This window comes from Pygocentrus nattereri, chromosome 23 (genome assembly GCF_015220715.1).
Source record: "Pygocentrus nattereri isolate fPygNat1 chromosome 23, fPygNat1.pri, whole genome shotgun sequence".
NCBI lineage: Eukaryota > Metazoa > Chordata > Actinopteri > Characiformes > Serrasalmidae > Pygocentrus > Pygocentrus nattereri.
In genome coordinates, this window is record NC_051233.1 from 21,931,316 (window position 1) to 21,947,097 (window position 15,782).

At 39.2% G+C, this 15,782-nt stretch overlaps 1 protein-coding gene across 2 annotated transcripts in view; it reads left to right on the top strand.

Moving 5' to 3' along the window:
• LOC108428067 (fibrinogen C domain containing 1) overlaps positions 1-15,782 on the top strand; it is a 201,248-nt gene that overhangs the window by 88,454 nt on the left and 97,012 nt on the right. For both annotated transcript variants that reach the window (XM_017698786.2, XM_017698793.2), the window contains 2 exons: positions 8,941-9,100; positions 14,674-14,810. In XM_017698786.2, coding sequence (XP_017554275.2) covers positions 8,941-9,100; positions 14,674-14,810 — 297 coding nt within the window. The remainder of the gene's footprint in view (positions 1-8,940; positions 9,101-14,673; positions 14,811-15,782) is intronic.

The window sequence follows — 15,782 nt, forward strand, 5'->3', positions numbered from 1 at the left end:
AGACTCTCAACACTGCCTTGATCAAATTGTAAGTCGATCTGGATAAGAGCGTCAGCCAAATACCATAAATGTAATGGAAGGAAAGGGGAGATTGTGGGATGGAGAGAGATATAGGGAAGGAGAAAGGGCTGTTGATATAATAGACAGAGCGATAAAGGGAGGGATTTTAATCTTAATTTAGTATTAAAGCAACAGTTTAAAAAAAATACCCATTTTTTTATTATATAAAATGTCCATTAGCCACGATGCATTTGTTAACATTAACAACACATGAGTTACAGCTGCATTAGTTAATGTAGTTTTCACATTAAGCATTGACTAATATATTTATTACATTATAAACATGTGATACTACAATAATAATGCTTAGCTAATATTTTTAGGTTGAGTTTTTTTTTCTGCTTTGTTGGTTCAGCTTATTTATTTACACCAAAAGAATACGAATAGACAAGATAAGTGTCTTACAAATGTTGGTTCCTATACTGACAAATGCTGGATGAGCTAAGTTCCACTGAAGTTCTGTGAGTTACCTAGTATCTGTTATATTTAATGTAACGTGAAAATGAGCCATGAATTGGTAGTAAATTAATGCAGTTTGCTTACTTAATGATAGCTAACCATTACTGATATAGTGTGTTGTGTTTTTAATGTTAATAAATACATTAATGTTGGTCAGTGCTTGATGTGAAAACTGTATTAACTAATGCAGTTGTTACTTGCTTACTTAATATTACTTAAGCATTATTAATGTAGTACTTCATTTGTTGTTTATATTAGTGATGTTAGTTAGTGAGTGCCCGTTGTATAATGTAACCCTAACAAGTAGTGAAAGCTTACACCCCACCTGTTAGCATCATTCATGCCTAAATCATAAACTTCTACATACCACTGCTGTTGGAACAAAGCCTTGTATCTCCGAAATAGTAACTTTACAGGAGAAGCAAAAAACATACTTTACTTTTAATGTAAGTCAATGGAACCAGAGTTTTTCAAAGTGATTTTGGCCCATTTCTTTTGGTCCATTAGTCATGGAACTTACACACAATGTAAAGGACAACACCCACACACACATCCACACACACAAACACACACACAAACACACACACACACACACATCCTCTAAGCCACTTCTCCTTCTGGGCCGTGGGGGGAGCTGCAGCCTATCCCAGCTGTCATTGGGCGAAAGGTAGGATACACCCTGGACAGGCCGCCAGTCCATCGCAGAGCGTAAAGGACAACAGGTCTTTTCAAATGATCTCAAAAACTGAAAAACAAGGCTTTGTTCCAACAACAGGAATATTGTTTATGTGGTGTAAAGTGTAAACTTCCATTACTTATTAGCAACATTAGTTTTGTACTTTCATAAGTGGACGTTTGACCACCCTTGGTCAAATAACACGCTTTGCTGATTTTCTAAGTAAAAAAAAAAAAAACTTTAAGTGCAAGAATGCTAGTAATTTGGCAAATTTGACACATTGGAGAGGAAAAAAAGCATGAAATATAAAATGTGTTGTTTGTTTTGTGTTTTTACCCCAATGTGTTAAATTCAGAAAGGAACCAGGATTGTGCATTAAAGTGTGCAGGCATGTGTTCACTGTAGACGATGTGTTAAATCACTGAAACATGAAATCTAACCAAGATCAAACTTTTGCTGTAGATAGTAGCTCTGGCACAAAACCAAAGAAGCAAACTTCAGACACTTGGCTGATCAACTACATTTTGGGAAAAAGGTGCAAATTAGATTTCTTCACTGTTTTCAGCTCTGTCAGCGAGTGAGGAAAACATGCTGTCACATCTCTCACTCAAGCAGTGTTTTAAAATGCACTCGGCAGTGTTTTCCATTTTTAATCTAGTACTTTTTTGGAGAAAAGCTTTGACATTTTCTCAACTAGTTTCTGTCTGAAGAGAATGAATGGAATTCTGTCTCCTTTCCTCTGTCAGCATGAACACTTCTATCGCTGGCCCTCATGTGTGATATTAAAAGCACAGAAAATGATCTCAGCCTGGCAGAATGTATAATTTCAATATGTTTATCTTTGCGCTCCCTCAGTGTATATGGTGTTCGCTGCAACACAGAGAGATGACAAATACATTCTTGGACCTGCAGTAGACCTCTGTGACCCTATTTCAGCTCCTGTGTCACCAGGGGCCCATTTATGTTCTTGTATTAAGGAAACTAATTCTAAGCTGTCAATCAGTTTGACGTTCAGCCGCTCCCTGTGAAATACATGAAACCTATGCTAGCATACAGGCTAGCCTTTTTTTTCCAGTGAATGAAATCAGTGGCTGTCACCATGTTAATAGTGTGTCACAGAATACAACACCCCCCCCCCCCCCCCCCCCCCCACCACCACCACCACCACTACCACCACACACACACTCATACAATCACATCACCACTACTACCAACCACTGCTACACTCATAAAAATGAAGATTCCAAAATCAGATCTTTGGAATGATTCCAAAGAAGACCGCTTTTGGTTTACTAAAGCAGAGGTCTTCAACTTTGTGGTCTGTTTTTTGTTATTCTAAGCTTGCTGGTGGTTTATGTTCATTAGTTCCGTCAGCTTGTATAGCTGTAGCAATGGCAAACACCTGCTAAAGTGTGCTGATGAGGGAGCTTAACAAATCCATGCAATGGCTGAAGGTGTTGAGAAGGTATCCTGAACCAAATCCTCTTCAAAGCAGCTCAACAGAGGTCAGGTTTTTTTGTTATTTTTTGTAAACAAGAAATTGTTATTGCATTTGACTACATTCGTTCTTCTCTAATTGAATTCTATTTTTATGTAGGGCTTTTATACAAGATGAAACACAGTTATTGCTCAGATAAATGTTTTTACAGTTTGCTTAGGTGCCTATGGCTTTTACACAGCCCTGTACTGTGTATTTATTGGTCATAAATTGGTGAGGTTTTCATCAATACTGCTACTTCCTCTTTGAGGAAATTTACTACTGGCCAATGTATCAGCCAAGCGATATATCAGTTGGGCCCTAGTTGTAATATCTGTAAACCTGATAGGCCTTTAAATTACATTAAGCACATATGTTCTCATGCAAAAGAATGGCAAAGACCAAGAATATACATTGAGCACTGCTGTGTCTGATCCACTTGTACCAACGCAACACACGCTAGTATGCCACCCAAATGATGCTGCTCTGCCATGTTCCTCTGGGTGTCCTGACTATTGAAGCTCAATGTGCAAAGTATGCAGAGGAACAGATGGACTACAGTCTGTAATTGTAGAACTACAAAGTGCACTTATATGCGAAGTGCAGCTGATACTTAATGAAGCTGATACTACTAAGTTTGTGGAACCTTAATATTGGCCAGTTTTATCAGCTGTTGCATTTGTTTTCATGCAACAGAATAGCAAAGGTGAGAAGGAAATATGATCTTATACCAAGAATATATTTGAGGGCCAGACATGGATTTTGAGACTGTGAAATCTCTCTTATGGTTACAAAAATAGGCTATGGCACTGGTGGCCTCCCTTATTGCATATATATATATATATATATATATATATATATATATATATATATATATATATATATTGTGTGTGTGTGTGTGTGTGTGTGTGTGTGTGTGTGTGTGTGTGTGTGTGTGTGTGTGCGTGCGCTTCATATGCCCACGTTCTTTACAGCTCCCTGAGCTATTGGCTGCTGAAGGCAAAGAGATGTGATTCAGTGTGGCACGTTACAAGGTTGATGACAGTTAGTAATGGCCCTGCCTGCTGCTGTTGTCCTCTGAGAATGCTTCCATTTCATGTGTGTAACAGAACAGTGGCCTGTCCTGAACGCTATAGATGACAGACGACTTGCGCTTGGAAAATTCCATACACTCATGCACACTCAGGAAAGGTCCTGAAATCTAAATTCTACATTATGTATGTTCTCAGTCATGAGGAGAGATTTAAGACTGGAATAACAGCCCCGAGTGGGAGAATTGTGCTTAATGTGATCAAGAACATAAAATAACAAAGTAAAAAAAGGTCCATTTTGATTTCAGACTGACTTTAAAAACAGTATCGTAAGTATTAATGGGCAGCTATGGGGCACAGAAAATATTTCAAATTGAAAGCTCAACGTTATGAAGCATCTCTAAATAAGGGGCATTTCAATTTCTCACTTGGTTAAATGGGATTCTTGATATAGCCTGATCTCACTCAGTGTAAAAAGCCACATATGCATCTCACCAGTTTCACCTTCTGTGAGCAGGACAAAGGCTAGGGCCTAGAGCAGACTGAGACAGCAGTCTATGAGTCTCAATTCACTAATGCATAGTGGCCGTCAGTGATCTGATGGTTACATGCTATGGAAAGTGGCTCTGGTGTAACGTTTAGTTTTACTGTGCTGAGGCGGGGAGGGTGTGAGGGGGGCCCTGTCTCTCCCTATCTTCTGTACTGCAAAGTAATATTACCTAACTTTATTTAGGTAATATTTTACATATCTTATGTTTTGCTTGTCTTGCATTTCACTTTGTTTGCCTTACTGTCTGTCTTATGATTTTTATATGGCTTGTCCTGATTTATATCTTATTTGTTAACCTCATGTACTCTATATATATATATATATATATATATATATATATATATATATATATATATATATATATATGTGTGTGTGTGTGTGTGTGTGTGTGCGTGTGTGTGTGTGTGTGTGTGTGTGTGTGTGTGTACGTACGTACAACCTTATAACAGTAGCTGTGAAAGAATGCATTTGTGAATCAAGCTTGTATGTGTAAATAATTGAAATAACTGAAATAATTCAGTGACTATTATCAAACTAATCTGAAAATTAAGTAATTACGACAGTGAAGAACTTAAATATAAGTCCACCAATGGGTTAAAAATGGTTTAATTCAAATAAATTCTTCTATGAATATAAAGCAAAGCAAAACAACACTTTAGATGGGGAAAAAAAGTCAGTACAGATCTCACAAACACTTCAAATCAACCTCTGCCCTGTTCCAGTTTTTTAAAGTGCACTCATATACACATACACATACCACCTACACATACAGACTGACAAACACATGTATGCCTCCATCTACACACACACACACACACAGCCTACAGTGCTGGGGCACATATGTATCACACTGCTTCTGTCATAGCCAAATCTCTTAATTCTGTTATAAAACAGCAGCTGCTCCTTTTATTGTGTGAAATGGTCTAAAAGCACTTGAAATAAAGCCTTGTTGCATTAACTTAAATCGAAAATGAAGAAAATCAATCTTTTCTGTCTATGAAGTTGCCCTTTCGGTCTTACCATAGTGACAGTTTGGATCCAATTTGAGTTTTGAGCTATGTAGTTTGTGACCTCTGTACCAAAAGTAAGTAGACATGAATACATCTGTCCACACATACAACCAACGACAAACCATAAATCTTAGCGCTAGGCCTTTATTTTAGACCAATAATGGCAAGTATTGGTCAGAAATGAGAAAAAAGAAACACCTGTATGATAATGCTCATTGCTGCTAGCACATCTATGGGATTGTAGTTACATGTTAATGCTAAGCTAACCTCAGTTCACATAAAGGAGCTGTTCTGGATTGAACACGAACATTGAATGCTTCTAAAAGACGTTTCATGTTTTACTTGAAACTTCCAACAGACACGATAACACGCTGTGCTTTGTATGTAGAGGGTTTACAGTGACTCGTTCCGTAAAAGAGCCCTGACACAGTGACTGCTGACTGAAAAGCACTGGTCAGGCTAACACATGTATTTTGCAAGCAGGGATGTGTCTGGGATGAGAAGGCCTAGAGTCATTGGAAATTCAAATATTACTGATTGATTTTACTGTTACTTGTTAGTGTTACTGTTAGAGGTTAATCTAATATGTAAGCATTGCAGTTGAGCTCTTAATGGGAGAGCCTGCTTGCAGTTTCAGAAATGAACCAAAGCTTACCAATGAGATTATGATGTGATTATAATGCTTGCAGTGTTAAGCATGAAAGCATGGAATGAAAATTGATTAACAAATAACCAACATGTATTTCTTTCAGTTGAAAGAAACCCTCCCCCCAAAGCACACACATGATTAGTGAACTCACCCCAGTGCTGTTTTCCTGCCTTGAGATGGTGACTGATTGCTGACGCTAACTGCATTATGATCCTTATTGAACTGCCAGTCTTTAAGTCTATGAACTAATCAACTTGACAGATTGTGTGTGGGTCTGTCTGTATGTGTGTGGGTGTGCACACTTGTTGGATCCTTCATCACAGAGTTTTAATCACGCCTGAAGTTTTGGTCTGAACCTGAAAACTGCCAGAAAAATTCTTGTCTTAATCTGGCCTGATTCAAACCACAGTATCAACCGGACAATGTTTTGTCACAGCTGCATCAAGTTTTGAGTCCAAAACTGGTCAACTTGCTGTGTAGTGACAATAAATCCATCTTTAGATTATGGATAAATAAAATAAAATTGTAAGATGTACTGACGTAATAAAATAATCAACTCGCCTAATTACAAGTCATTTTGGGTAATTTCTTTTGGTCAATTCAAATTCATGAAATTTACAGAAAATGTAAAGGACAACAGACATATTCATATATTAGTTGGTTACTCTGCTTCACCATTCTTTCATCATCAGCTTATTCCTGTGTCCACTGTCAGAGGTCATTTTTCCATTTTTTGTTTTACCTGCAGTTTTATTTCTGACAAACGTAGCCACCCCAAGAAAGTCAATAACATCAGACGAGTTGCAAATATAGCAATTTGGGTGTGACACCCCCACCCCCCCCCAAAAAAAAAAACCCAAAACAATGACATATTTAGCATCTAGACCTTTCTTTGGCCATTTATATATGTTTATACCACAAAGACAGACAGTTTTAGATTATAAAAAAAACTAGAAATCGACAAAAATGGAGATACTTTATCGCTGTTGTCAGAAGAAAACCTCGTATCTCCAAGGAAGTAGACTGATGTCAGGGCTGATGTGTGACAGAAGGATAGCAGCAAGAGTGAAAAGGAAGGTTTACAAGACAGTAGTGCATCCTGCTATGATGTATGATTTGGAGACTGTGGCTCTGTCTAAAAGACAGGAGGCTGAGCTGGAGGTGGCGGCGATGAAGATGCTGAGATTTTCATTGGGAGTGACAAGGATGGACAAGATTTGAAATGAGCAGATCAGAGGGACAGTGAAGGTGGAGCAGTTTGGAGATAAAGCCAGAGAGGCCAGGTTGAGATGGTTTGGACATGTGTTGAGGAGGAATAGTGGATATATTGGTCAAAGAATGTTGGAGATGGAGCTGCCGGGTAGAAGGAGAAGAGGTAGACCTCAGAGAAGGTTTATGGATGTAGTGAAGGTGGACATGGAGATGGTTGGTGTGAAAGTAGAGAAGGCAGTGGATAGGGCAAGATGGAGGCAGATGATCCACTGTGGCGACCCCTAAAGGGAGCAGCCGAAAGAAGAAGAAGAAAAAACCTTCTTTACTTTTAATGTAAGTCAGTGGAACCAGACTTTTGATTATGTTAAGAACTCAAAAATGGCAAAACTGGAGATACAAGGTTGTCTTGTATACAGGTTGTGTTCCAACAGCTGACAACTATATATATCTTGCTGCTGTTGGAACACAGCCTGTATATAACAAATAAACACATATTTAGATATAGCCAAAAGAATAAAATCTAAATGTTCTTTTGACTGCACTACACTGTCCCCCTCACACCCATTTCTTTGCAACTTTGGGGTTAAATTCTGTCAACAGCATGACTGGGGAAAGTTTTGGAAAACCATGTCCAAACCCAGCATAATCCACTGAGTCCTGTCGGGTTCAAACAAATATTTCAAGCTTAACTTCATCCTAGTTTTTCGCTACACAGGTGTAAAGGTCCTTTTAAAATCACTAAGTTTAACTCCAATTTGAGACCAAAAGAGGCAGCTCATTCATTATGCTGAGTAACACACACACACACAAGCACATTTTCTCTTTAAAGTGGGTCATATCCCAGGCTTACACAGGGGAATGCCACCACCATGTGTGTGTGTGTGTAGTCTTAATTTGACTCATGCTCACAAAAGAAGACAGTAGCTAGTGTATGTAGTGCACTGCTGTCGGTGGTGCTGAAGTGATATTATTATGACATGACAGCAAATATTGATCATTACTCGAACACAACCCATGCCTCACCATGGGAAATGTGTTGTAGTTGTATTGATCATTACCTGAACAATATTTTCCCAGGATGCTAATATTTCTGCTGCTATCGACTGTCCGTGGACTCATATGGGTTTGGCCAGGCTCTCCAGGGTGCTGAATTGATCTCACAGAAGGAATGTTTCTCATATAGCTAGAATTGTCTTTAATCAGAGCTTTGCTGTCTGCACAGCTTATATTCCTCCTGGTATTGGTAGTGGTGAAGTGTTGCTGCTGTCCATGGTGCTGATAGTTGTCTCAGTATCAATAGCGTTGGCATTTTGTTGCTGTCCATGGTGCTGTTATCTAACCTGGTTTCTGTGGTGCTGACTTGTGTGCTGCTACTGATAGCAGATGTGGTAACTGTCCATGGTGCTAATTTGTGCAATCCCATAGAAGAACCGCTTTTAGTTCAATAAATATCCCTTAACTATTTTTCTAAATGAGTTGGGTGAGTGTGAAGAAGCTTTTTAAACCTTAAAGAACCCCAACATAATGTAAAAGTCCTAGAAGAATGCATAAATTGATATCGAACTTGCATTATCTAAGGTTCTTTAAACTTTTAAAAGATTCTCCACACTTGCAAATAGTTTTATATGTGTTTTTTAGGGAACCAAAATTGGTTCTTCTATGGAATTGTTCAAAGAACACTTTGTGACACCAACTTTATATAAGGATTCTAGTAAAAACTAGTGTTGCAATATAAAATGTCAAATCATTGTTATTGGTTTGGTTATTGGTTTATCCCTAGTAACAGCAGTGCTATATGTGTGTGTGTGTTTTCCAGCTGCTGTCCGAGAGCCAGATTAACATGGTGAAGGTGGTGAACTCAGTAAGCGATGCTTTGAACTCCATGCAGAAAGAGAACGGAGGCCTGAAGGCTCGGGTGAAGGCAGATCTTCAGAGAGCTCCAGTCAGAGGAGCCCGGCTCAAAGGCTGTGCCAACGGTAAGAACTGACGCATCTCTCTGCCTGTTTGTTTGTCTATTACTCAGTTTCACCATTCTTTCATCATCAGCTTTTTCCCCTGTGTCCACTAGCAGAGGGTTTTATTTTTTAAACCTGCAGTCTTATTTCTTACAAAAGTGGCCACCCCAACAAAGTTGATAACATCAGAAAAGTTGCAAATATAACAACTTGAGAGCGTGACTCCAAAAAACAGTGACATATTTAACATGTAGACCTTTCTTTGGTCATTTATATGTTTATATAAATGGAGCACTCATAGGCTGGACGTTTGGGAACCAGCCTTGTGAATGGAAGCAAGACACCTAACCCCCAACTGCTCCCTGGGCACTGTGGATAGGGCTGCCCATAGCTCCGGGCAAGTGTGCTCACTGCCCTTAGTGCCCTTCACTGCACAGAGGGGTTCAATTGCAGAGGTGAAATTTCCCCACTGTGGGTCTAATAAAGGTCTCTTAATCTTAATCTTAATACTTTATACCTCAACCCCCCACCTCAATCTGAACTTTTATTTTAACCCAAATCTCAAGGGCCCATGATCAACCATGAGTGTGAGCCATTTTGTCCATTTCTCCATCCATTCATCTTTCAGTCTATTCTGTCTTAAAGATAAAGGTTCAAAAACATGAATGGTTCTTCATAGGAACATTTTATATTTAGGAGAGAATCCATCGATTCATTTATTCTTTATTTATTTTTATTCTTACAAGTTATTCAGCATCCAGGAAAAAGCATAAAACATATATTTAACAAAAATGTATATATTTCCAACACTACATATAATATTAGATCTCCTGGTGTTGAATTTGTTCACTCCTTCCTTTTATGCAGCTGCTTTAAACCAACCAGTTACAGCTGTCTCCTCCCAATAAAGAGCTTACTCACATTATGTTCCCCTTCAAATCGATGCTGACGTTGACACATGGATCTCACCATCTCATCGTTGCTGCCTTGCAAATTTCTAAAATAAGTGAAAAAGCAGGGATTTCAAAAAACTTCAAGAAATGGAAAACCTAACAATAGCGCAACACCTGGTAGACAACCAGAACTGCTACCTAAGCCTTTTATCTTTGAGAGAGAGGAGCAAATCAAGCTCCACTCTTGCATCAGATCTGCAAACGTCCACCGGTGTTTCTGTCCAGAGATGAGAAGACAACACTATGAGTCTGAAGTGATGTATAGCTGTCAAGAAGCCATAAGTGAGAGAAGAGAACAAGAAAAAAAAAGAAAGAAAAATTGCGAGAACAAAACTGGACAACTGAGATGTAAAGAAAAGTTTTCTGAACTTGAGATTTTTTTGAAAATTGAATTGTGAATTGGGAGCAGAACAAAAAACAACTTCTGATACTGAACTTTGGAGGTATGGAGGAAATATCACTGCAGATTTGGTTGGAAAACCCAAAGCAAGTCTCCTGAAAAGAATGGACATTGTAATAAAGGTAAGACAGGGACAAAGTGATATAAAAGTGTGAGACAGTATTTAATTACTGAGGCTCCTGTGTAGTTTTCTGTGTAACTGACGTTTTCTGCTTTTCTCCGGATGCCTGTACGTACACTTAATGGCCATAATGGCCTTTTTGATTTTTTCACAGTACTGTATATCATGAGATTATAAATTGTCCCCCACAGCAGCCATTTTCTAACACTCAGTAACTGATCCGGCTCCATGTTATGCTCTCATCAGCTGAGTAAACGGTTCATAATAATCTCGCTATTAACTCGGCAACACTCTGCAAAGCGGAGAACGTCAGGACAATTTCATGCAAAACTGCATCTAAAGTGAGTGAGTAATTATTCTGTTATTTTTTCCATCTTTGCCCCATCTGAAGCTCCATTAGCGGAGTAGCTAGGGGGTTGAAAGGAGCACTGAAGCTGAATCGGAGCTCCTGAGAAGGTTTTTTTTTTGTTGTTGTTGTTGGGGGGGGCACAGATGCAGCTCTTCCTTGGCTTGCTTTTGAGGAAGATTCTTGTGCAGTAGTGCGGAGTTAATATTTAATAAAATCATTGCTTTGTTATGAGACATGGTACAGCAATCTGCATGCAGAAGCAGCTGTGGTGTTATGTTAATGCATGCTGAGTTATATTTAACTGCATTTACACTTGTGTAAATCACATTGGTGGTGTTAATGTTCCACGTGGATTAATGGGGAAAAGTTTCACAATTTCTATTTCTGATTTTTCAGGTTTATTTATTTATTGATTTATTTAAAGTTAGTGTTTTTTTGGCCCTAATCTAAAGTCACAGGCTACACCCTCTCCAATCTCCTCCCATGTAGACCTGCATTCTCATCACATTTTACCCCTCCTTTTGTAGCTGTTTCGATTCTTGTCTTTGCTACACTAGCTCTCATGTTTCAGTTGGCCTTCATGTGTTCTGCAGTGGGGTTTTTTTTTTTTTTTTTTTTTTTTGCCTTAAATTGATGAACTCATGCCAACATCCTTTCTGGTGGTCTGAGCCCAGCTACATAAAACACCTTAGGTTTTTTTCTTAAAGTATGAACCTTAAGGGAAGGTTTTTACCTACCAAAGAGGATTCATTAAGGGTGTTGCATGAAGTCCCTCTGATGTTCCTCTTAACTAAGCAGAAATGCTGAGGGGTTCACGGCAGTGACATTAGCAGCTAAACTATCTCAATACTGAAACTAACTGATTTTCCTGAAATAGGTTGAGAACCTGTTGTTTAGGTGGAAACTCCTCTGAACATTTCCAGTAGACTTGATGCAAATGAATGTATTGAATCACACATATATTTGTAATGTTTTGAGTGCATTTGCTGGTGCTGACTGACCTTTTTGCATGTCATTCACTTTCCTGACAAAGGAGGCAGGATTTAAAAGTTCCCCTATGATGTTTATCAGTCTCTCTATGGGTAGAGCAGAGCAGAGTAGCTTCTCTCACAGCTTCAAATAAAATCTCTCCCTTAGCAAAGATATAGCATTGCTGTCAGAATAAAACCTCATGTCTCCTTTTTTGATGTTTTTCTGTTTTTGCTGTAATTTCAAAATGCCTGTTGCCCTTTACATAAAAAAAGTTTTTAAAAAATCCATTGGCATCATGGCTGCTGCTGTGAAGTCTAGGTGGGCTAACACATCCCACAACACCCAGTCTGAGCATGTGTTATTGGCATTGAAATAATTTTGAAGACATTATTTCATGCAGCATGTAGACATATGTTGACTAAAACCCATGAAGTTTTGATAGGAGTCATATAAATGAGTCAAAAGCCTGTATTTACCAGCTAAGGCTGCAGCGTGCAAGGTCATCTTCCATTGCCCTATAGCTTATACATTTAGTGACAGTCAAATTTGCCAACTCAGTATTTTTTATTCGCTTTAAATTCTCTCTTTCACAAACAACTTGCGCAGGTAGAGTCTTCTGTCCAAAAACCTCGAAAGCACAGCAATATCTTTAGCTTCTCACACTGGCCCTTAACTTTAAAGAAGCGTTTTCCTTCCTTTAAATTATGCCATGGGAAATGATGGTTGAAGAACTGTATGCAACGCTTGAGGGATTATTTAAGGGAAAGTCGATCCTTAGGGGAAAAATGTTAGGGTGTGTGAGCATTTCACTTTAGAAATCCCTGAAGTAATATGTTCAGGGTTTTTTTTGTGCCACACACTTAACTTTCAGAAATACTGCAGGGTTATCTTAAGGGAAAGTTCAACTATTTTCTGCAATTGGGCACAGGTCTTCTGTCACAAACAGAGGCAGGATAGATAGTAGTGTTTATTGATGTTGCTCATAGACTAATATCACCTTTTCTTAATAAAGAAAAAGCTACATTCGCTTTAGATCACATATCATTTACACACCATTTGAAAATCACTCCTGTTTGTTAATGTTCACCAAGCCTAATGTTTTTAGGATTATTTTTTATTGCATATTAGAAATGACACATTGTATTAATAGTTAAGATCATCAATAGAATTTTGTAGATGCATTTTTAAACACTTGCATAATATAGTCTTTAATAATGGATAATATCAGAATTTCAGATTTTTTATCAATAATTAATTATAAGGTAACAGAAAAAAGTTAGCAAATACAAACATATGTAGACCACACACACACACACACACACACACACACACACACACATACACACACACACTTTCTAAGCCGCTTCTCCCTCAGGGTTGCGGGGGTGTGGTGCTGGAGCCTATCCCAGTGGTCATTGGGCAGAATATGTAGACCATTCATTTATAGACAAATAATGTATTTGTTGTTTTATCCCCTCCCCCCCACTTTATATCTCTATTTTGTGTTTGGGCAACACAATGAGGCCTTAACAAATTTTAAATCATTATATATTTTAGTATATAATTTCTATAATTAATTGTGAAGTAGTAGTAACTCATTATGTCAATGTGAAGTCTGTTAAAATTGCCTTATTAACTATCATTATTCTAAAGTATGTACAATTGCACACTATATGTCCTGTGTTGCTTCATAGTTGATCAGCCATCCTTTCCCCATTCATCATTGATCAGTTTCTGACCCCACTGTCCAGATGTTATTTGTGTGGCGGATCTTTTAAGTCCTGGAAGTTATGAGGTGGAGCTGCCATGGATTGGACGTGTTGGTCCAGCACATCCGACAAATGCTAGATCAGATTGTCTGCTAGATCTGTGGAATGTTGAGGCCAGGGCAACCTTCAACTCTGTTCCTCAAACCATTCCAAAATGATATGTGCAGTGTGGTGGGATACATTATTCTTTTGAAAGAGGCCACTGATGTCGATGAATGCCATTGCCTGAAGAGGTGTGAGCTCAGACCGGTCAGTGTGCACAATTCCTCAGGTGGCCGACCAGTTATGTGTGTGGTGTTTACCTGGAAGAGTGATGGCATGTGTCAAATTGATGTCCACATGAACACTTGGACCCAGGGTCTCCCAGCAGAACATTGCCAAGAGCATCACACTCCCTCCACAAGCTTGTCTTCTTCCCAAACTGCATTCCATGCCATTACTTCCCCAGTTAAGGACCACACATGTAACTAGTGAGCCACATGAAGAAATGGGCACTCTGACTTGTCTGTTGCTAAGCACCCCCATATCCATGAGGGTGTGATGCACTGTGTTGTCACACATTTGCCCCTCAACCATTGCTAAAAATTTCCACGGTATCCTTGCTGTTGGTTCAGACCAGACAAAATAGCCTTTATTGCCCCTGTACCTTGATGAGCCTTGGGTGCCAACAATTTTTTCACCAGTTCATGGTTACTCCCTTCTTGGACCACTGTTGTTAGGCACTCCTCACTGCTAACTGGGAGCACTCTGCAAGCCTTGCCTTTTTGGAGATGCTCTAACTCAGTCGTCTGGCCTAAATGACTTCAGGCCCTTATCCTGCCCACTTATATTGCAACCAAGACATCAGCCATGGGAACTGACTGCTTACCATCTCATATATTCCAGATCTTGACATCTTGACATTACCATTTTTAGGAGATAATCAGTGTTACTTGCTTCACCTGTGAGTGGTCATGTTTTTTCTCATCTTAATCTCTCACTTACTCACTCTCTCTCTCTCTCTCTCTCTCTCTCTCTCTCTCTCTCTCAGGCTCTCGGCCTCGTGACTGTAGTGATATACATGCGAGTGGTCAGCGTGAAGATGGCATCTACTCTGTTTTTCCCACTCATTACCCCGCAGGCTTTCAGGTCTACTGCGATATGAGCACGGACGGAGGGGGATGGACGGTGAGTCACACACACACTCACACACACACACACACACACACACACACCCACACTTACACACACTCTTCCCCCTACATCTCTACACGCTGACGCAGTCTCTCACTCAACATTTCTCTTATGCAAACATACCTGGCCTGGTGCACCTTTACTTTGAATAAATGCACACAAACCCTCAACCCCTCTTCCTTAGAGAGGAAAGGATAGAGAGAGAAAAATAGGGGCAGAGCAAAATAGAAAGGGTGATAAGGGGCGAAAGATTCTCACCTTAAGGTTTCGCACTGTTTACCTCCCAGTCTGTACAGTCCATATACAAAATTAAACAATTCACACTGAAGTTTTAGAGTGTTTCAGCTCTTTGAATGAGGGCAGCCATTTAGAAAGGGGATAATTTAAAGGCAGAGTCACAAGAACAGCCTATTTAATTCTAAGGGAGAAAAGTTGGGAAAAGGTGATGTGAATTGAATTGGAGGAAAAAATTAGGAGAAAAATAAAATGTAATAAAAATGTAGCATATGGGCTCTTCTTTCATTCTGCTGCGAGATACAAGGCTGTACTTGTGATGGAGACGATAGGCGAAGATTGTCGTCAGTATTTGAATTCTGTTCGGCTTGTATCAGGTAATGTTCTCAGTGATTCAGGGTGTAAAAGTAACACTGAACTGCAATAGGACTTAGGACTGCAATAGATTCTAATCTAGATTACATTGTTGTGAGCACTGACACAAAGCCGTGTTGGGGTTACTTATTTGCATGTGTGAGTGTATGTGTGGGAGAGCTTGAAAACCAGTATTATTACGAACCTACAAGCAGGCGGGCGAGCGAGGGAGAGAGATGTGTATGTGCGGGGAAAAAGAAATGGCTTCAGGCGACAGATGATGCATAAAAGCAGTCGCGCTCTTAGTTGCTCATAATGGTTCCACTTTCTGTTTCTCCTGGGACCTACACACACACACACACACACACATGTAAGAAG